This window comes from Eptesicus fuscus, chromosome 16, assembly GCF_027574615.1.
Source record: "Eptesicus fuscus isolate TK198812 chromosome 16, DD_ASM_mEF_20220401, whole genome shotgun sequence".
Classification (NCBI taxonomy): domain Eukaryota; kingdom Metazoa; phylum Chordata; class Mammalia; order Chiroptera; family Vespertilionidae; genus Eptesicus; species Eptesicus fuscus.
The window spans coordinates 41,595,656-41,617,309 of record NC_072488.1 but is presented as its reverse complement, the minus strand read 5'-3'; the positions used below and the strand labels follow the sequence as shown (position 1 = coordinate 41,617,309).

Here is a 21,654-nt window from a genome sequence, read left to right as displayed (position 1 = left end):
ATTTTTTTGATGAAAATTTCTATCCTCTTAAATATCACAAATATACTGTGACCACAGGCCAACTGTGCAGGAAGATGGAGGAGATGTAATATATAAGGGCTTTGAAGATGGTATCGTACAGCTGAAACTCCAAGGTTCTTGTACCAGCTGCCCTAGTTCAATCATTACTCTGAAAAATGGAATTCAGAACATGCTGCAGTTTTATATTCCAGAAGTAGAAGGCGTAGAACAGGTATGCCAATGTTATGTGATGGTTTTAATATTAAAATATCAAATAGATTTAAAATAAACATTTGAGAAGAAAAGAAATTCATGACCTGACATTTTCTTCAAGGGCTGGATCTTAGTGTTACAATTTTTATCAGACTTGATGACTCTTTAATTTAGAATTAACTTTAGTGTTATGAATACCTACTGTGTGCCAGGCATTTTTACGAATATTACTTCATTTAATCTTCTAATAGTACAGTGTATTAATTGAGCCATTTCTATTTTGTTCATAGGAAATTGAGACTCAGGGCATACTGCTGCTCTGGTTGTGAAAAAATTAGAAGTGGATTCAAAACATCGTAGTGTTTTGTAGATGAGATTTAGAAGTCTTTAGAGGAACAGCTCCAGTACATCATATTGATCCACTACTTGTTCTTACATGTATCCACTTCTTATTCTTAAATGTGCAGGCAAGAAGCTCATCAAGAGATCATACTTTGTTTTACAGTAAAACAGTATTTATTGAGTAGAATTATAGAGCTTTATCTATAGCCTATTGTCAGCACTTTTCTGCCCCAAGATACTTAAGGAATATAGCACAGCATCTTCTAAGCAGTAATAGTCACCCTCAATGCAGTGATTCTCAACCAGGAGACATGACCTTATGGAGAGAGATTAGCCAGAAGAGAAAGAGTATATGGAAGTTAGAAATTTGAAAAAAAAAAAAAAAAATCAGGTAATTCTGTGCCTTTCAGGAGAAGACATCTCCTTTTAGTGCCTTTGGGAATCACTCATCTCTGGGTAGTATTAAAATATGTCCTTTTGTGGGGATTGCTGGTCATGGGGAGTTCACGTGGGGGGAGGTAGAGGAGGGTATAGGGGGATAAATGATGGAAGGAGACATTACTTGAGGAGGTGAACACACAGTACATTGTACAAGATCATGTGTTGTGGAATTGTGCATTTGAAATATAATTTTGTTAACCAGTGTCACCCCAATAAATTCAATAAAAAGGGGAAAAATAGAAAATATTGAAGCTAGGAAAAAAATTGTCCTTTTGGTACAATACATGCCATCTCCTCTTTGAACTACTCTTTTAAGTCCTCAGCTTAAAATTAAGCTCTACTTTGGTCCAAAGCCGCTTTCTGTGTCCGTTTCACTTTTTGTCTGTGGGTAAGTTCCTTGAGAGACTTGCAGTCATATCTCAGTCTTTGTGTTCCTCTGCAACACTTAGCCTGTGTGTTATTCAGGTTCTTACATAGTTTGTATTAAATATTTGGAAATGGTATTCCAAAATTAGGAATATTCTGCCTAAAATAGGAGTTGATTGACAAAATTCTTTGGATTGGGTGTTGCTGAGATTGGATATAAAATATTAATTCCTTGGAAGTAAATATCCATTTTTACTTAACACAAAAGAGAAACTATTAGAGATTGATTGTCTCAGATCAGAACCAGATTGGTCTAGACTTAAAAACAAACAAACATTTTGTTCCATTTTCTGCCATATGCTTTTTTTTGCCATATCCCTTTTTAAAAATTATATTAGTTGACACTGTGGATTAACAAAGGAACATTTTTGTTTACTTGTCCAGGGTGGGGTGATGAATTGGCTGTCATATTATAAACTTGAATTGGCATTTAATTGTAGTAGGTGTGGTGAAGAGAAAAAAAAATTCTTTGGTTTATATAGCTCTCTTCCTTACCAAAGGAGTTGTTCTTTATTATTTGAATAATATATTAACTCATGAAAAGATATTAATCATTTTATTTTTTTGTTCAAGTAGTCATTAGTTTTATTAACTTAATTAGAAATGAAAGTCTTAACATTTTTCTAAGGTTTAAAATGAATTTTTATCTGAGTAAGATAAAATAGTTGCCAATATAGCCCTAACCGGTTTGGCTCAGTGGATAGAGCGTCGGGCCTGCGGACTCAAGGGTCCCAGGTTCGATTCCAATCAAGGGCATGTACCTTGGTTGCGGGCACATACCCAGTAGGGAGTGTGCAGGAGGCAGCTGATCGATGTTTTTCTCTCATTGATGTTTCTAACTCTATCCCTCTCCCTTCCTCTCTGTAAAAAATCAATAAAACATATTAAAAAAAAAATAGTTGCCAATATATTTTGTTTACTTACTTTTTGGGGGGATTTATTTTTCTTTAAAAAATTTTTTTATTGATTGATTTTTAGAGAGGGAGAGGAAAAGATAGAAACATCAATTTGTTGTTCCACTTATTTTATTATTTTTTAATATATTTTTTTTTATTGATTTCAGAGAGGAAGGGAGATAGAGAGAGAGAAACATCAATGATGAGACAGAATCATTGATTGGCTGCCTCCTGCAAGACCCCACTGAGGGGGATCGAGCCCGCAACCCAGGCATGTGCCCTTAGCCGTAATCGAACCTGGGACTCTTTAGTCCGCAGGCCGATGCTCCGTCCACTGAGCCAAACCGGTGAAGGCTTCCACTTATTTATGCATTCATTAGTTGATTCTTACACGTGACCTGATGGGGGATAGAACTGGAAACCTTGGCATATCTGGGCGATACTAACCAATTAAGCTACCCGGCCAGGGCTCAGGATTCATTTTTCTAATGTATATTTTTACAGTTTGATATAGATCCCCACAATATATTTAAATAAATAAGATGCTTTTGGGGGGGGGGGGCGGTAATCAATTACATTAGTCCTATGACTAGGAAATACCAATTAATCTTTATAGTCTTCTCTGACCAGCTGAGACTCTGCTATTGCCTCTTTTGGGACAAAGAAAAGAGACCAGTGCTTTTAATTAATTTACTAATATTCAGTTTGCTTTTATGTTGTTAGAATACCAAGTTATGATGCAAGCCTTGTGCTTTGGGGCTATCGATATATTTCTTTTTATTGACTTGCATTATTATAGAATAGAGTATTTTAGGTAAGAAAATAATGTTAAAAACAATAAAATAGCAATTTCTAATTATTTTCTTAATTCTTAAATTCCTTTTGTTTTTGTTTTTTTGGTTCTAGGTTATGGAAGAGGAATCAAATGAAAAAGAAACAAATTCACCTTAAAATATTTTGAGTTTTCTTTGGGCCCAGCAATCAGACTTATTGATACTATATACCTTGCTTTTATTATTAACTGCTAAGGAACTGCAGATTAATAAAATATGCTCTTTCTTCAGAGAATGATATATAAATAGTGCATGTTGGCTTTACCTCCTATGAGTTATTTATAGCATCCTGAATCATTTTCTGTACACATGGATTTTATTCAGGGATATTTCTATTTTTGTTAGTCATTTTTCATGGTTAATTCTTTGCATAATGTTTGAAGCAGTTTAAAATACATTTTGCCTCATCTAATTTATTTATTTTTAAAATACAGATGTGAATAGGGAGAATACTTTAAAAAATATTCTAAATGGCTTAGCTTTTGTGAGATGTTTGAAACTATTTTTAATGAACTTTTTATCTTGTTGAAAAAATCCCAACTAAACAATTCTGGTTTAAAAATGATATGAGGCTGTCCTGGCTGGTCTGGTTCAGTTCTTTGAGCGTTGTCCCATGCACTGAAAGGTGGCCAGTTCGATTCCTGGTCAGGGTACATGCCCACTGTGGGTTTGAGACAAAGAACAAACACACACACACATGCACACACAAATCATAATGCTGAATACTGATGAAAACAAAAACAGATTCCAGAATGTAGAAAAATTTCAATTAATTATAAGACTGCAGGCTGAATTGAGAAAAACTGCCTTAGCATGCTCAGGCTTTACCTTTTGAAGCAGAATCTCTCTGAAATAAAGATGAGAAGCTGATTTGGTCCTTTTACTGGCTTCTGACTCAGAGAGTTATAGTCTGTGCCATGCCAGAAATTTGGACAGTTATCTCTCTACTATAGGAGTACTGCTTTTTTAGATAGCCTACATAGCAAATTATCCTCTCTCCTTTTTCTGTAGTAATTTAGAGACAACATTTCACAAACAATATCAGGAAAAGAAAGATGGGTATATTGCATCTCTGGAATTCTGGTCTCCAAAAGTACAGAGATTGAGATGGGGATGGAAACACGAAGAACGCCAGCAGTTGTGAATGCCAAGATTGAAGTTTTCATTTTTGTCCTTTGATTCACAGAACCAGATAGTGAGTTTGGACACTGTATTTCCTGAGCTATTATAGATGAATTCAGCTTACACTCTGGGAATTGCTTTATAAACTAGGAATTGACTCATGCAATCATGGAGGCTAGCAAGTCCAAAATCTGCAGGGTGGGATATCAGGCTGCAGACAGGGAAGAGCTGATGTTGCAGTCCCAAGTCCAGCTCTGCTGGTGAATTCTTTCCTGCTCTGGAGAGGTGAGTCTCTTGTTCTAGTCAGGCCTTCAACTGATTGTATCAGACCCACCCACATTATGGAGGACATGGTGCTTTACTCAAAGTCCACCAATGTAAATGTTAATCTCATCCAAAAGTACCCTCACAGACACATCCAGAATGTGTGACTAATATCTGGGCACTGTGGCTGAGCCAAACTGACATAAAAAAATTAACTGTCACAGGGAATAGTTTGCTTTTATGGCCAACTTATCTCTTTAAAAATTTTTTTAAAAATTAGAGAAATTGATTTATTGTTCCACTTACTTATGCATTCATTGGTTGATTCTGGTATGTGCCCTGACTGGGGATTGAACCCAACAACTTTGGAGTATCGGGACGATTCTCTAATCAACTGACATACCTGGCCAGAGCCCCTGGCTAACTCATATCTGATTCCTTCTTCCATACCTTCCCCCCTCTCTCTGCATTTCCATACTCAGTTCCACAGGCCCTTATATTGTCACGTTCTTGTCCAGTGCTATCAATCGAGGTAATCTGTCTAGGTCTGCCTTCCTTCTGACTTCAGAATTATCTTCCCTTCAAAATTTACATTTCCTCAGTGACCTTTTCACACCTGGTATGGAAATGAAAAGTAATCCTATAAATAGTTTCACTCTAAAGTGTTAATAGATCATAATGACTTAATGTAGATCTCCTAGGGGAGAGGGAGGTATTCTGCATTAAATATATGTATGTGTACAGGTGGACTTTAGGCATGTGATAGCCAAGGAGTGGAGGTAATTTGGGACAGGAAACTTTTTGGTCTCCTGTAATCACATTTTGTAAATGACTAGTCCTCTATAGTCAAGGCCTATTTAACATCTGGTACCCTTTTTTATGCTTCAAAAAAGGGCAAATGCAAATATACGAAAGTTTGAGATAGTATTCTTCTTCTAAAAGTTTTCTTGATTTTTAGAGAGGGGAAGGGAGAGATAGAAACATCAGTTTGTTATTCCATTTATGCACTTATTGGTTGCCTTTTTCCCCTTAAAATATATTTTTATTGATTTCAGAGAAAGAGGGAGAGAGAGAGAAACATCAATGATGAGAGAGAATCATTGACCAGCTGCCTCCTGCATGCTCCCCACCAGGGATGGAGCCCACAACCCAGGCATGTGCCCTGACTGGGAATCCAACCATGACCTCCTGGTGCATAGGTCAATGTTCAACTACTGAGCCACGCAGGCCTTTTTAATTTTAACAATTTTATTACTATTTATACTGGGAGTCAGCTAAGGGATAACAAAAATCACAAATGTGGAAGTTGATAATCTTATACATCTATTTCAATTATGGTTCTTCATTTCTTTAGAAATGACAACTAGAAGCCCTGATGCATGGCAAGGAGGATGCTGAGAACCATTAGATTTCACAGGACTAATCTGGGAAATGGAGTAGCATAAAGAGAAAATAAATGACACACCATCATCACTTTTTATTTTTTCAATTCTGTTCAAGACTTTTGATCAGAGAGAAAATCCTTCCCATTTCCTCAGATGTTTGAGTAAGAACCAAATGTCCCCATTCATTCCTAGTTATTTCCAAAGGTCCAGCTCAGGCAAAGCTCTGTGTAGATGGGGTTCAGTCAAACAAAATGCTTCTATATCAGTGTCTGGACTGGCACATGGTTACAAAGGGCTCTTTGTTTCAGTGGGTTGGTGAGGTTGTTCAAGGTTGGGTTGGTGTGGTGGAAAGGCTGTTCCATGACGTGACCGCTGCCTGTCCTGTGTGCTAGAGCTGGACCAGAACAGAGGTTGCTTTCTGTAAACCCAACTTCTAGACTGTCTGAATTGATATTCATTCTGACATAAATCAACGCCTCTCTTGCTTCCTGCGATATGCTGGTCCTGGAACAGGTTGTTATCCTGACTTGGTCAAGCATATAATTTCTAGCATTCACGTACTAGTACCTGGGATTATTGCCCACTTTTACCCTATGTAATTTTTTGGTATCTGCCAATGAATGGCATGAGGACCCATTTTGTCTTGCAGCTACCCAAGACATGTCTTCTAAGTTTCCTTTTATAAATTCTATTAATTACTTGACTGGAGTGGCCAGCTTCTTTCTTTGGTCTTTCTCTGCCCTCCACTTATGGAGGTAAATTTTCATTCTCGGGGCTTTCTCTGGGTCTGCGTGCACTAAACAGTTGGGAAAATAATTGGCCTTAAAAGTTTCTTCCTCTCAACTGGTGCATTAAACACCTTCCAAAATAGCTGTAAAATGGAGATGGACAAGACAAATTGATAGTCATGATGGAGAAACAAGCAGAAGAGGAAAGCAGGGGGATTCAACAATTATAGTTTGAGCATGAGAACTCTGGTGGTCCTGCTGGCTTCCCTTTGTGGCATTTACAGGATTTCTGGCAGCTTACAAAGGTGTTGTTCAAACATTGTAATCATGCCCTGGCCAGTGTGGCTCAGGTGGTTGGAGCGTCTTCCTGTGCACTGAAGGGTCTTGGGTGTGGTTCCTGGTCAGGGCACATACCCAGGTTGCAGGTTTGATCCCCAGTTGGTGCATACAGAAGGCAGCCAGTCGATGGTTCTGTCACATCGATGTTTCTCTCTAAAGTCAATACAAACACATACACAGAAACATTGTAATCATACCATGACATCCTGGAAGTATTACTGAGGGCTTACCAGAACCTCTTAGATGAGGGTCTGAGGCTAAGATGTACTTTCCCTCATAAACATAGCATGTTTATGTCCCAAATGTGTTGTCTATTTTCAAACAGCTCACTGTTGTTTTTTAAACTTTGGGTGATATAGGAAGCTGTTTAAGGGCCTGAAATATTAAAGGGTTTTCATGTTAGAAATACTCTGACCAATGTGACATTTTCTGGCCTCTCTTTGAGGCCAGTGATAAAAAGATATTTTTTCCCCCCTCAGAAAAACTGAAAAGCCCTTTGCTCACATGATCATATAACCAGCCATAGAAAGTAAATTCTACTAAGAACATTAGACTTTTTTTTCACTCATTCAAAAGCATTTTTGATCCCTTACTTTGTGGTAAGTTCTATACCAGGTGTTGAGTATGCAAACCCTTGTTCTAGCTTCAAGAAACAGCCTAGTAGAGGAATATGCAAAAAGCAAAAGTAAAAAAAAATCAAAGTATATTGCTTTAAAAGGGGCAACTCAAAGAATGAGAGGTTAATGCATGTCCTTATGTCTCTCGGGGGGAGACAAAAAAGGTTTTCCCTAAAAGGCCGGCCTCTTAAGGAGGGAAGGGGTGTGGATTCCATGAAGAGTAACCAAAGTGTGCAAAAGTCTTGAGGATATTGGCCCAATTGAGAGATAACCTGTTCAACGTTATTGGAGTGTAAAGAGCTGGAAGGTGGGGTAGGAAAGGAGCAGCAGTGTGAAGTAAGATGAGACATCTGAGGTCAGAAGTCCGTGTCATGTTCTATTTGCCTTATACGTTTTTATTTGATTCTACTCTAGAGTCATTAATAGAGTTATGATAACCATCTACATTTGACTAAAGACACTATTTAAATCTTTCTAAAGCAAATGCTCAGGTAATAAATTCTCAGAAACATCATCTCTCTTTGATTAAGTTTCTCTTGGCAGGAATGGTGCATTAATTAATAGAATGAGTTAATCGTCGATGAGTCCAACGTAAGACTGTCAAATCTAGGCAATTCCTACAGTCCTGTCAGATGGGCCAGCAGAAGTCTCCCCTGCCCTTCTGCAAAAAACGAGGTTAGGGAGTCAATGAATGGGGGCGGAGGGCTTTTGGAGGACAAGCGTACAACATAGTGCCTAAGTCGGGAAATGAATTGCCTGACACCTGGAAGACTAACAGAACCTGCACAGCGCTTTGCAACCAGGAATTTTGGTATCTCTTTCCTTTCAATTCTTTGCAAATTTTGTTAGGTCTCTGTCCCTTTCCCACCCTGATTTATTTGTCCGGCTGGCTGCTTTCTTCCTCCTCTTTCCCCGCTTCCTGGCGTGCCGGAACTTGGAGCCTAGGATTGAACTAGGCGCGCACCCAACGTTATTTGCTTTGCTAACAATCCCATCCTCCTCTTTCCTTATCTTCCTCTCATTCCCAGCCAGCCAACAAGTTTCCTCCTCCCCCGCGGCGCCGTTCCTCCCGCTACTTGCCCCGGGCCGGGCGGCTCCAGGAACCTAAAGCGGATGCGCCGGGAGGCGCTGCCACGTCCTCGCTGCCAGCAGGCCAGCGCCTGCGTGGGCTCGTGGGCGGGGCGGCTCGGGGAGGCGGGATCTGTGCGTGAGCGGCGCGGACGCGGCCCAATGGGACCTGCGGGCGGTGGAGGCGGCGGCGGCGCGGTGCGTGCCGAGGGGCGGGGCCAGGAGGCAGTTGCTGGCGAGTCCCGGAGGCCAAGAAGGGAGTCGTTACCTCGGCTGCCGCATCCTCGAGGGAGTCGTGCGGGTACCTCCTTACCCCCAAGCCCGCTGATAGCCCCACAGGCTCTTGTGTGCTCCCGACTCGGCCAGCCGCTCACCACTCGCCTTGCGGACCGAGCGAGCCTCCGGCATCATGTGCGGTAAGGGGCCGCGGGCGGGGGGCGTGTTGCGGGGCGGTGCTCGGGAGCGGTGCGGGCACTGCTGAGGCCTGAGGCGCCGGCGGGAGCGGGAGTGTGGAGGGTGCGAAGGCAGGATGAAGGGCGGGGGGCGTCCCGCGGGGGCCGCGGGGGCCGGGAGCGGAGGCCGGCCTCTGCGAGCTGGAGGGGTGTGGTGGACTTAGGAGGGTACCGGGGAGGGGGGCGGGCCCCGGAGGGGATCTGGAGGAGTGAAGGGGGCGGCTGGGCGCGGAGAAGGGAACCGGGAGCGAAGAGAGGTGTTTGTACTGAACTGGGAAAGAAGAGAGGGCTGAAGGAAGGCACTGAGGTGTGGATGGGGGTGACCTCACAAGAGTCCGCCAGGTGAGTGAGGCAACCTGTGGAACATGAGGTGAGGTTCTCTTGAACTGACCTTGTATTCTTCTAGGATTCACCTTTTAAAAAGTACTTATTTTTAGTTGCTGTCTTTCCGTCAGGCCCAGTAGAGAACAGAACTTTAACTAGAGCTCTGACAATGGCATTACACATGGTCTTATTTCCTGCCACCCCTGTCTCAGCAGAAACCATTGCTAATCAATAACTTGGTGAGTGGGGTCACACCTGATCATCTGGTGGAAGAGGCCCGGAAGTGACCATGGCGATGGATCACACATCATTGATCACTTGCATGTGCACCCATTTAAAATACCTATGAAAAATAGTGGTCTACCTTTAGTGAATGTTTTACCTGAACAATTAAAAAAGTTAGGCCTGCCCTAGCTGGTTTGGCTCAGTGGATAGATGGTCCCGGGTTCTATTCTGGTCCAGGGGATAGATGGTTCTGGGTTCTATTCTGGTCCAGGGGATAGATGGTTCTGGGTTCTATTCTGGTCCAGGGGATAGATGGTTCTGGGTTCTATTCTGGTCCAGGGCACGATCCTCGACCCTCGGTTGCAGGCTCGATCCCCGGCCCGTAAGGGAGTCAACCAGTCGATGTGTCTCTTTCACATCGATGTTTCTCTCTCTCCCCCGACCCCTTCCACTCTGTAAAAAGCAATGGAAAAATATTCTTGGGTGAGGATTAACATAAGAATTAAAAAGTTAGGCCATTTTATTTCATGTTTTGAGACTTAGTTGCTTTAGTATTACTACTAAAAGTGTTAGCTAAAAGGAATGGTCTGAATCTGAAATGACTGATCTGCACTAAAATTGGTATTAACTTGGCCATTCATTGTCAGTATAAAGAATTGTATCATTACCTTTCTTATTGAAATTTACAACTAACCTTACTCCTGACTGGGAAAAACACACAACACTTTTGAAAGGGAGGTATGCTTGTGATGGAATTGAAACTATCTGGGAAACTTATTCTTTGTGGCTTTTTGCAAGAACTGAGCAGGAGGTAACAAGTTCTCATTAGCTTTATTTTTCCTGTATTAAACTTTATGCAACTTTCAGCTTCTGAAAAAGAGGAGCATGTTTAAATTTAGAGTAGTTTAAAAAAACAAACAAAAAAAGAAAACCTTTAAATAGCTTTCTGAAATTATTAGTCGAGCTGACTTTAGCATTAGATATACTTTTGCTCCGTCTAGATCAGTGGTTCTCAACCTGCCTAATGCCGCGACCCTTTAATACAGTTCCTCATGTTGTGGTGACCCCCAACCATCAAATTATTTTCGTTGCTACTTCATAACTGTAATTTTGCTACTGTTATGAATCATAATGTAAATATCTGATATGCAGGATGTCTTAGGTGACCCCTGTGAAAGTTTGTTCAACCCCCAAAGGGTTTGCAACCCATAGGTTGAGAACCGCTGGTCTAGATAGTAGAGTGGTTTGCAAGAACACATAATTTAATTTGGAGCAGTGACGTAGTAAACTGGTTAATCCCCAGTGTGCTTCATTTGGTAATTAACTGTTCCTGAATGATGAGGTGTGCACCTAGTTAAGTACCTGGCTATCTGGTTGTAGATAATTTCTTCATGTTGTTCCAGGGCAGTGGTCGGCAAACTTATTAGTCAACAGAGCCAAATATCAACAGTACAACGATTGAAATTTCTTTTGAGAGCCCAATTTTTTAAACTTAAACTTCTTCTAACACCACTTCTTCAAAATAGACTCGCCCAGGCCGTGGTATTTTGTGAAAGAGCCACACTCAAGGGGCCAAAGAGCTGCATGTGGCTCACGAGCCGCAGTTTGCCGACTACGGTTCCAGGGGAAAGGAAGTCAAAGTATCCTATTTAATAGAGAGGGAGTATGCTAATTGACCATCACACCCTCACAAAGATGGTGGCGCCCACAACCAATAAGGAGTGAATATGCTAATTGACTACCACGCCCTTAAAGATGGCAGCGCCCACAGCCACAAGATGGCAGCGCCCAGTCCCCTCAGCCCCGCCAAGGCGGCAGGTGTGCGGCACGCGCGTGGCACGGTCGGGCCAGCCCCCAGACGAGTCCAGCTGCTCCGTGCGCCTGCCTCTGGAGTTCCCCAGCCCCCTCATCCCCCCAGCCACCCAGGGCCGGTCCGAGGCACAGGCAAATCTCAGATGGCAGCTGCCCAGCCGCCCAGGGCTGCCCGAGGCTCAGGTAACCAGGGCCAGCCGAGGCTTGTGCTGCCGGCAGTAGCAGCAGCAGAGGTGTGATGGGGGCGTCACCTTCCCCTGATCACCAGGTCGCCTTCGGCCCCTGAGGGCTCCCAGACTGTGAGAGGGGGCAGGCCAGGCTGAGGGACTGAATTTTCATGCACCAGGCCTCTAGTGTACTATAAAAGAAAAAAACTGATCTGGTTCAGAAAAGGTGCAGATTAGAGTGAGGCTTTTAGGGTGGATACTAGATGTCACATTTCACTTAGCCAACACCCCATTCCAGAGTTTTATTGCTGAGGAAACAGGTTATAAAGAATAAACAACTAGTATTTGAGTTATTTTTGAGGTCCTGCTTTTTTAACCCTCTCCAGACCACAGTTTTGCATGATCTGGAATAAGGTCTAGAATTTATTCCCTTTAATTTAATTATGAAGGTTAACTGTTAGGACAAAAGTTTGTCTTTATTTTCCTCCCACATCTTAATCATTGAAGTAAATTTTTTAGACAGATTGAGTGGGGAGTGAGATCAGGTGGGAAAAATGTAGATTTACCGTCGATTTCCTGCTGCCTATTCAGATTTTTCTAAAAGATTATTTTATTTCAACATTGCATAATATTGAAGCAGAGGAATGAAGGCTATAATCCTGTGGTATGCTTAAGGAAAAAAAAAGTTTCCATGGTCAAGTAAATTTGGGGAGCAACAGATTAAACTATGTTGAACTGTCTTTTTTTAAATTTAAATTGGAGGACTTCTTGGAAACTTTAATATGCTAAGAGTTATGAATTTCCCAGAGAAGAATAGCATGTTTATGTCCCAAATTTATTTTATCTTCCTCTTATTCTTGGTTCTTTGGAATACACTTTGTTCTTTTTTATTTATTTCTTTTAACCTTTGGCTTTGGTGAGAGATTGTCAACTTGCTGAAGCTACCCACATCTTTTAACAGTTTTTGCTATCGCTTCTCGGCCTTTTGGCTAAGATCAAGTGAGTAACAGTTTTTGCTGTTGTTTTTTTTAAAAAAAATAAATGATGGTGTATGTAAATAGACTTTTTGTAAATGAGGTAATATTTAAAAGCAGTAAGGCAGCTGCAATTTAAAAGTATACTGAAATGAATTCTTAAAAAGTTTTTTTGTAATTATACTGTCTAATGACTTTGGGGGTAATTGGAGAATGTTGACACTTGCTGCTAGGATGAGTCATAAAACCAGTACTATTAACATATCCTTAGAAATCATACTGGATATAAAGTAATTGTTAAAGAAAATTAATTAATTGCTTACCAAGCATTTCCTCAATTGTGTTCCCTGGAAAGGGAGAAGTTAATAGGTGCTGGTAATGAGCAGTAAAAGGTAGGAAAGAGTTTTATAACACACCAGTTTGGGACATTCTGCTTTTGGAGATTTGCACTTAGCAAGATTAAAGGATCTAAGAAGATCTACAAATAAACCTGTTAACCTGTAACCAGTATTTCTTAAACCTTTAATTATGCAACCTTTCTTTCACTTCATCCCTATTTAACATCTGCAAAATAGTGTTCTCTTTTTGTGGTCTTGGAATTTTTGACTACATTTCAGGTACCTTGAAAGTATTAGAAGATATTTGAAATGATGGCTTTATATTTGGCACTCTGCCATTTGGAGAGAAGACTATAAAACAAGGAAATTGCCTTTAAGGAATTGCTGTCTGATTTGAGGAAACAATGAATACACATGCAACAGGTGTAGGTGATAATACAGAGTCCCTGTTCATTGCCATGTTACAAACCCTGAGTGGCATGAATAGAAATTGAGAAACTGGTTAGGCCAGGAACATTCTAGATTATTAGGCAGGACTTTTATGTTGAGGAATAGTGCCAGCGGGTAGAGAACTAGTACAAGATATTGACGGCATGTGTTACCCAACAAGCAATGGAATCAGAAATAAATTGAGAACTACTGCCAGCGGGTTTGAAAGAAGAAATAGAAGTGCCAGGAAAAGAGGCCAAAGACCTGTGGTTAAAGGCAAAAGAGTTCCAAAGTGGTATGTATTGCCATGGACAGAATCTGCAAAGGTAGAAGAAGGTCATCCATGTTTAATACTGCAGAGAGAAGTTAATTGCATTGGGCTATAATAAAATCATTAGAGATGTTACATATATGAAGGCAGAAGTTTGTGTTGAGGAGGAGGGCAAGTATACCAACAAAGGAAGGGAGTGTTGTGGAACTGAGATTTCTGATAGAGTTGAAAAGTTGAGTTCTAGAGCTGTGGTCCTTGATTTATGAGCTGTGAACCTATTATGGGTCATTCATTGATCAATTCATATTCTAAGCATTATCTATAATTTGAATAAAAGTTAGATAATAAAAATTCAACCCACTATTGTATAGGATCCTCAAAATATTTTGATGTTAACAAAAAGTTCTGTATTTAGCCCAGCCAGTGTGGCCCAGTGGTTGAGTGCTGACCTATAAACCAGGAGGTCACGGTTTGATTCCCAGTCAGGGTACATGCCTGGCTTGAGGGTTTGATCCCCAGTGTGAGGTGTGCAGGTGGCAGCAGATCAATGCTTCTCTCTAATCATTGATGTTTCAATCTCTCTCCCTTCCTCTCTGAAATAAAAAAAATATATATATATATTTAAAGTTCTGTATTTACAAAGTTGAAGCAAAACTTATGTGAGGACACATAGACCCAGGGAAAAACCACAGAACTGAAAATCGACCTCCATAAGTGGAGGGCAGGGAAAGACTGAAGAAAGATATGGGCCACTCCAATCTGTTAATTTAATAGAGTTTATTAAGGGAAACTTACATCTGAGGCATGTCTTGGGTGATTGTAAGATGAAATGGATCCCTGTGCCACTTGGCAGGCACCAGAGAATTATAGAGGGTAAAAGTAGTGGGGGGATAGTCACAGGTACGAGTATATGAATGCTATCAGGTATGGAAATTACATTGACCAGGACAACAATCTGTTCCAGGACCAACAGATAACAGGAGGCAAGGGAGGGGGTGCTGATTTATGTCAGAGTGAACATATTTATGATCAGATAGTCTGTAAGGGGGGATTGCAGAAAGCCGTCTGGGTCCAGCTTGTAGGACAGGCAGCGTCTCTCCTCCATACTTATCAACAGTTATGAGCAGGAGAGGCTGGTTCAGATATGTAGAATATGTTTTCTGTTTTGAGCTTATAAGGAAGGATAAGCCTATATCATGTATTATGCTGTTAAGATGAAGATGAAGACTTTGGTTCTATAAAGTGAGAATCTTGAGAAAGAAGCTGGGAAGGGAGAAATGGGAATTTGAGACTAGTCTAGATTCTAGCCTTTAGAAAAATATCTGGGGGAAAGTTAGACAAATGAATTAAAAAGATTGGTCAGCTGTTGGAAGGGCCATTTTGCAAGTGAACCTGAAATGCGTGGATGGACCTCACTGTAAGGGTGTCAGGGAATCAGGAGTAAAAGCTGGCTTGGGAGGATAATGAAAAACTCGTTTGATATGATTGATCAGAGAGAAGTGGGAGAGATTAAACGTTTGAAGATTTGTGAGCAGGAAGTGCATGATTTTTCTCAGGAAAGATGACATAAGTAGACTGTGAGGGATAGTATAACTAGAGGTGTTAGTGTTTAAATAGTTCTTTGAGTTCCAGATTGTTAAATGTGCAGGAGAGGTGTTATAGAGCTCCTTCTAGTGGCAATATATATTTCCAGCAAAGTAGGGGACATTCAAACCAGCATTTGTAAATAGGAAGAATATTTTTAAACAATTAGAAAACACGTAAATAATTGAAATTCCTCATTGTGTCACTCTATACAATTTTTTACTTTGTTTTTAGGAATGTAGAAAATTTTATCTCATAATATTTCATCTTCTAAAGGGGTCTTACCTGTTGAATGTGCCTCCACAATTATAGTAGTATTGACTGTGTTTTATGACATATATTTAGTTGATGTGTATAACTTTAATTGCAGTATTGTTATTTCAAAGAGGTAGGAACATCTCAGTAGGGAAATGGTTAGGTAAAATATGACTATTAATGGACTGGTATGCAGCCATTAAGTAGAATTGGGTAGATGTGTTATACTGACATAGAACGATGTCAACATTTTAATTAAAAAAGTACAGAACAGTATATACAGTGTCATCAAATTTATGTTTTTAAAAAGCCCTTTAAAGCCACATACACTGAGTGGCCAGATTATTATGACCATCTGATGTTTGTAGGCAAATTAGCCGTACACTGCATTGTATGGGATATGGAAACCGAAGGCCTGTTCGAACACCTTTGCTGTCTGCAGTTACCCAGATAAAACGTCTCCAATTCGCACAGGAACACAAGGATTGGACAGTCGGGCATTGGAAAAAAAGTCATGTGGTCTGATGAATCTCGTTTCCAGTTGCATCATGCAGATGGCAGAGTGAGAATTTCGCAGAAACAGCATGAAAGCATGCACCCCACATGCATGAGTACAAACTTTCAAGCTGGTGGGGGCAGTGTTATGGTTTGGGGCATGTTTTCCTGGCATGATTTGGGCCCTTTAATTCGTGTGGAACAACATCTGACTAGCACAACATACCTAAGTATCGTTGCTGATCAAGTTCATCCTATCATGTTGATGGCGTATCCCAGTGGAGATGGCTTCTTCCAACAAGACAATGCGCCATGCCACGGTGCTCGTAGTGTGCAGGAGTGGTTTCAAGAACCTGAGGGAGACTTTACCTTGCTTAGGTGGCCCCCACAATCACCAGATCTCAATCCAATTGAGCATTTGTGGGACGAAGTTAAAAGAGCCGTCAGGCAGCTGGTTCCACAACCATCACATCTCACAGAACTGGACAGTGCTATTCATCAGGCATGGTGTCAGATTCCTCGCATCACCTTTCAACATCTCGTGGAGTCAATGCCAAGAAGAATCGCTGCAGTATTGAAGGCAAAAGGTGGCCCAATGAAGTACTGATGGGATGGTCATAATAATCTGGACACTCACTGTATATCTAGGTTCATTTATGTAAAAACATTCATAGCTGAAGGATTGGGTCAATGTGTATTGAATTAATGTTCGTTATCTCCCCTTAAGCAAGAGATTTTCACAATTCATTCTGTAGCCTTTGTGTAATTTGAATCTTTAATAATGGTGGTGAATTAATTTGTAAACTTTCATTATAAGAAAAAATATTTTTAATGAAATTAATTGACCCTGGCTGGTATGTCTCAGTGGTTGGAGCATTGGCCCATGCACCGAGGGTTGTGGGTTCGATTTCCAGTCAAGGGTGGGTACCAAGGTTGCAGGTTCGACCCACAGCCGAGGTTGGGGCACATGTGGGAGGCAACCAATCGATGTATCTCTCTCACATAGATGTTCCCCTCTCTCTTTTTTTCTCTATCACCCCCACCCTCTCTTTCACTCTCTCAGGAAAAAAAAAAAAAAATCAATGGGAAAAAATATCCCTGCGTGAGGATTAACAAAAAAATGAAACAAATAAGTGAAATTTAATTGTTATTGTAGATGGAGTTTGAGAAAGTATAAAATTTAGAGAATCTGAACCAGGTGTCCTCAAACTACGGCCCGCGGGCCACATGCGGGTGTTTTTGCCGTTTTGTTTTTTTACTTCAAAATAAGATATGTGCAGTGTGCATAGGAATTTGTTCGTAGTTTTTTTTTAAACTATAGTCCGGCCCTCCAACGGTCTGAGGGACAGTGAACTGGCCCCCTGTTTAAAAAGTTTGAGGACCCCTGATCTGAACACTTAACACTGATGAGTTCTGTTTAGGGTCTCAAAATACTGAAGTTGCTAAGTGAAAAAATATGTAGAAGTAAAATTTCTTATTCATAAGAAATTCATAAGGACATAAATTCAACCAGGCATAGGAACTTCAATAATTTGATTAGTTAGCTAAATTGTATTCAGTTTTCATTTTAATAAGGCTTAGAAATCTTTACTTACAATTAAGTTGCTTTTAACCAGGTGTGTCAAGTCTAAGATCCAGGTTGTTAAGCAAAGTGCTCCTAAGTGCTTTGAATTTAAGTTGCCATTTTCTGAGAATGATACCTGGAGGTACAAGCATCTATTGGTTTGGGAATAGGAAATCTGTGCTCCCTACAACTACTTTGTGTGGGTTGGGAGCAATTACTGAAGAGTGGTGGCGAGTATTTTTAGGATTTTGTAGTTACCCTAAGCAGAACTTTTTATTGGGAGGTTTGATAAGACAAGTTGAAGACCTGGAAATGGGATCAATCTAGTGATTTCTACTCTAAGAAGCACTGTTTTGAGTTAAGAATACCTCCCTTGTAAACATGCCTTTGCATGCCTGATAGGCTGGTTATGTGCCATTATATTTTTCCAGCTACCCCAAGATTACGATAACTCACTAATCCCAACTGGTGGACTGTCGTTAGGCCACTGGTTCTGTCAAGGAGCTGGTGTATAAAATTGGCAGATTCAATCTCTTCATCTTTAATTTTCCTAACCAGGGATGAGTTAGGTTAATTCCCTTTCTCCCTTCTCCCATCTCTATTACTTTGATCTTAGAAAATTTCTTTATGTGTGTCATCCTTTTCTGCCAGGTCCTGTCCAGTTATTAAGGAGAAATATTGCTCCTACTTCTTCTTCCTTCACTTCTCCTCTTTTCCTTTTCTTTGTCCCAATAGTGAACCAAAAAAGTATTTTTAGGTGCTTTCAGAATATTATAGGCTAAATTACTGTCTTTGTCTTTACCTTAAACCAGTGATGAATCTTAGCATCACTAATAGGGGATCACAGACAATATAAAATACACTAGAGGCCCCTTGCACGAAGATTTGTGCAATAGGCCTTCCTTCCCCTGGTTGCCGGCACCGTTTTTCCTCTGGCACCTGGGATCCAGGCCTTCGTCTGGAAGGTCATCCGGATGGTCGTTCTGCTGTTCGGTCTAATTAGCGTCCAGTTTCTAACTGATGATGAGGCATGGTTATACTGGCGAAATTGAAATTATTCATGATCACAGAACTAAGAGAGGTGTTGGGCAGGTTAAACAAGAGTGGAGTAATCAGATTTAATATGCAACTCAAAGATCTAGAAAAATGGCAGAACAACCTTCTCCCACTTGCAATTTGGTTTTGTTGTACTGACAACCTCAATTGGCATCATGGACCATGAAGAAGCAAGATGAAAACACACAGGAGGGAAAATCCTGGGATTCTCTTTCTAGGGGTACAATACATGCATGCAAATAAAATGTCTCAATCAGAATAAAAAATGTCAAAATAATCAGGAAAGTCTCTAAAGCAAATCAGAGAAGAATTCTCAGAAATCACCAATATCGAGTTGGAGGACACTGTAAATGTTCTCCAGTGACAGAGGTAGGAAATACGTGGTCCTTATGCTATCACTCCCCAGGTAATAGATATTGCTAATCAATCATGTCTTTCCTTCCTGTTTAGGAAAAGGGGCCATTGAATCCTTTTTAGTGGTGTTCTCTACAGCTAGCCACTACCATTTAATAATTTGTTGGCACCTTATGTGAAACTATTTTACTTTCTCTTAGTCAAACTCATTCATTTAACAGAAGGGGAAGCTGAGGCTGGGTGCTATAGTGGAATGCTTTGAAGACACAAATGAGTTAAAAGAATTCTCAGGGTTTCTTCAACAAAAGGGTACTTTTTTGTGCAAGAGTACTTGTTTGTGAACTAACAAATGTTGAGTGAATTTTAATTAGTTTATCAGTCACAAGTTTGTAAGTTTGTTTGGAGATGGGTATTGGTTTAAAAGATTCTTTTTTTATGACATTGTACTCAAGAACTCAAGAGTCACATAATGAGCCAATGTAACTCAGTGCAATATCTGAATTGATATTAAAATTAATATTAAATTTACGGGTGAGGCCGCGCGCACCTGGGTCTGGGTGAGGCCACGCACCCCTGGGTCCGGGTGAGGCCTCGCGCCCCTGGGTCCGGGTGAAGCTGGATCCCGGGTCCGGGTGAGGCCGTGTGCCCCTGGATCCGGGTGAGGCTGGGTCCTGGGTCCGGGTGAGGCCGCGCGCACCTGGGTCCAGGTGAGACCACGCGCCCCCTGGGTCCAGGTGAGGCCACGTGCCCCTGAGTCCGGGTGAAGCCGTGCCCCTGGGTCCGGCCGAGACCAAACCAGAGGGAGTCGGACCTCAGTTACCACCATTTGTCCACCATCCAGAGCTGAGGGGTCAGTGCTGACATGTACACATAAGGAACTGGTAGACATTGATATTGGGTCTCAAAAGAACTGTTGGTCCAGAAAGAAACTCACTACAGACTGATTCATTTGCCTGTCAGCATAACTATTATTGCTCGTCTCACATTCAGTTCTTATAAGTATATCTCTAGTGACACATGATCTCGCTCATCTAGGGGAAATGATGAACAACATAGACTGATAAACAAGAACAGAACCAGAAACAAGGAGGCATCGATCGGACTATCGGACCTCAGAGGGAGGATAGGGGAGGATGGGGAGAGGGGGGAGAGATCAACCAAAGGACTTGTGTGCATGCATATGAGCCTAACCAATGCTTAAGTTCAACGGGGTTGGGGCATCCGTGGGGAGGGGTGTGGGATGGGAATGGGGGGATGAGGACAAATATGTGACACCTTAATCAATAAAGAAATTTAAAAAAAAAAGAAAAAAAATTTAAAAATTTGAGTGCTATTAAGTTACATGTCTTGAAAACAGTGAATTTAATATATCCGATTTACTCTGATTTTAAAAAAAATGTATTCTGTCTATAACTTGTCTTAAAAAACAGTTGTTTTATTAGTTAATGACCTTCAAATGAGCTAGGTTGTATCCTCCTTTAGCAAATTTGTCACTGGTTTGATTGTTTAGCTGAAGCTAGTCACAGTGGTGGGGAGTAGACTAGTTGAGAATAAGTGTTCTTTAGCATATATATATTAAAGTAATATTTTGGGAAAAGATTTATATTCTATGTGTTGTTCTTCAGTGATCGAATAAAAATACTTATTTGGGACTGATAGTTTTCTGCATTTAATCTTTATCATAGGTCAGTGACCCATAGGGGGAATAAGTATAAAACATAAAAGTTTGATTTACACTTGGTAATTGGTTTAGTTTGTTCATATCATAGCTACTTTATGAAGGAACAGCGGTAACAATAAAAACTCCAGATCTCATGCAAGGTTGCGGTTGCAAAAATAAGATGCTTGTATAACATATGATAACTTTAAAAAATCTTTTCAATTGTAAGGTTGTTTTTTTTTTTTTTTTAATATGAATGAAATATAGAATTTTTATAAGTTCTTGGCCTTATACTGCCATTTTTGGGGAAAGTTTAAACAGTTGTTTCAGGTTATTTTGTATTTAGTTTTAAAATGTGGATTTCTTGCCTGGCCAGTGTGGGTTAGTGGTTGAGTGTCGTCCAGTGCACCAGTTCGATTCTGGTGAGGGCACATGCTCAGGTTGCAGAGCTCCATCCCCAGCAGAGGACTTGCCAGAGGCAGCTGTTCTATATTTCTATCTTTTTCTCCCTTTTCCTTCCCCTCTCTCTAAAAAATAATAATAATAAATCAATAAAAACATATTTAAAAAGAAATAAAATGTGGATTTCCTTTTTTTTAAGGGCATGATAGTTTGTTTGAAAAAATTATACTGATCATGATGCTCGGCAAACCAGTATTATGGCTTCTTTGTTGGATATTAACAATTCAGTATTTTTGGATACTGAAATGCTTCAATAGGACCAAGCTATTTAGAGAAATAAAGAGATCTTTTCAAATGGAAATAAAGACTAGTTGTTTTAGAATTCTACTTCACTGAGTTGATTTTGTCTCCTTATGATTCAGTGACACTATAGTGTAATATAAGAAAAAGGAAATCATTTTATAAAAAAGCAATTTGAGCTTATAATTTCTTCATATTTTTGTCTTCAGTATTCTCTCCATCTTGACCAAAGCACAATCATGGGAGGCCTCAGATAATTTCCATACTGCTATTCCTAAAACGTGGATTTTTTTGCCTGTGTTCTGTTTACTACTTCTT

General features: G+C 40.4%; 2 protein-coding genes and 1 pseudogene across 2 annotated transcripts in view; all 3 read left to right on the top strand.

Moving 5' to 3' along the window:
- The window catches only part of NFU1 (NFU1 iron-sulfur cluster scaffold), a 29,919-nt gene extending 23,294 nt beyond the window's left edge, over positions 1–6,625 (top strand). Inside the window, exons 7-9 of the mRNA XM_008147507.3 lie at positions 58–232; positions 3,225–4,558; positions 5,892–6,625. Coding sequence (XP_008145729.1) covers positions 58–232; positions 3,225–3,269 — 220 coding nt within the window. The 3' untranslated portion in view covers positions 3,270–4,558; positions 5,892–6,625. The remainder of the gene's footprint in view (positions 1–57; positions 233–3,224; positions 4,559–5,891) is intronic.
- A 2,297-nt stretch (positions 6,626–8,922) lies between these two features.
- The window catches only part of GFPT1 (glutamine--fructose-6-phosphate transaminase 1), a 55,417-nt gene continuing 42,685 nt past the window's right edge, over positions 8,923–21,654 (top strand). Inside the window, exon 1 of the mRNA XM_054727954.1 lies at positions 8,923–9,090. Within this exon, the coding sequence (XP_054583929.1) occupies positions 9,084–9,090 (7 nt within the window). The 5' untranslated portion in view covers positions 8,923–9,083. The remainder of the gene's footprint in view (positions 9,091–21,654) is intronic.
- LOC114233734 (U2 spliceosomal RNA) lies at positions 12,624–12,722 on the top strand (annotated as a pseudogene).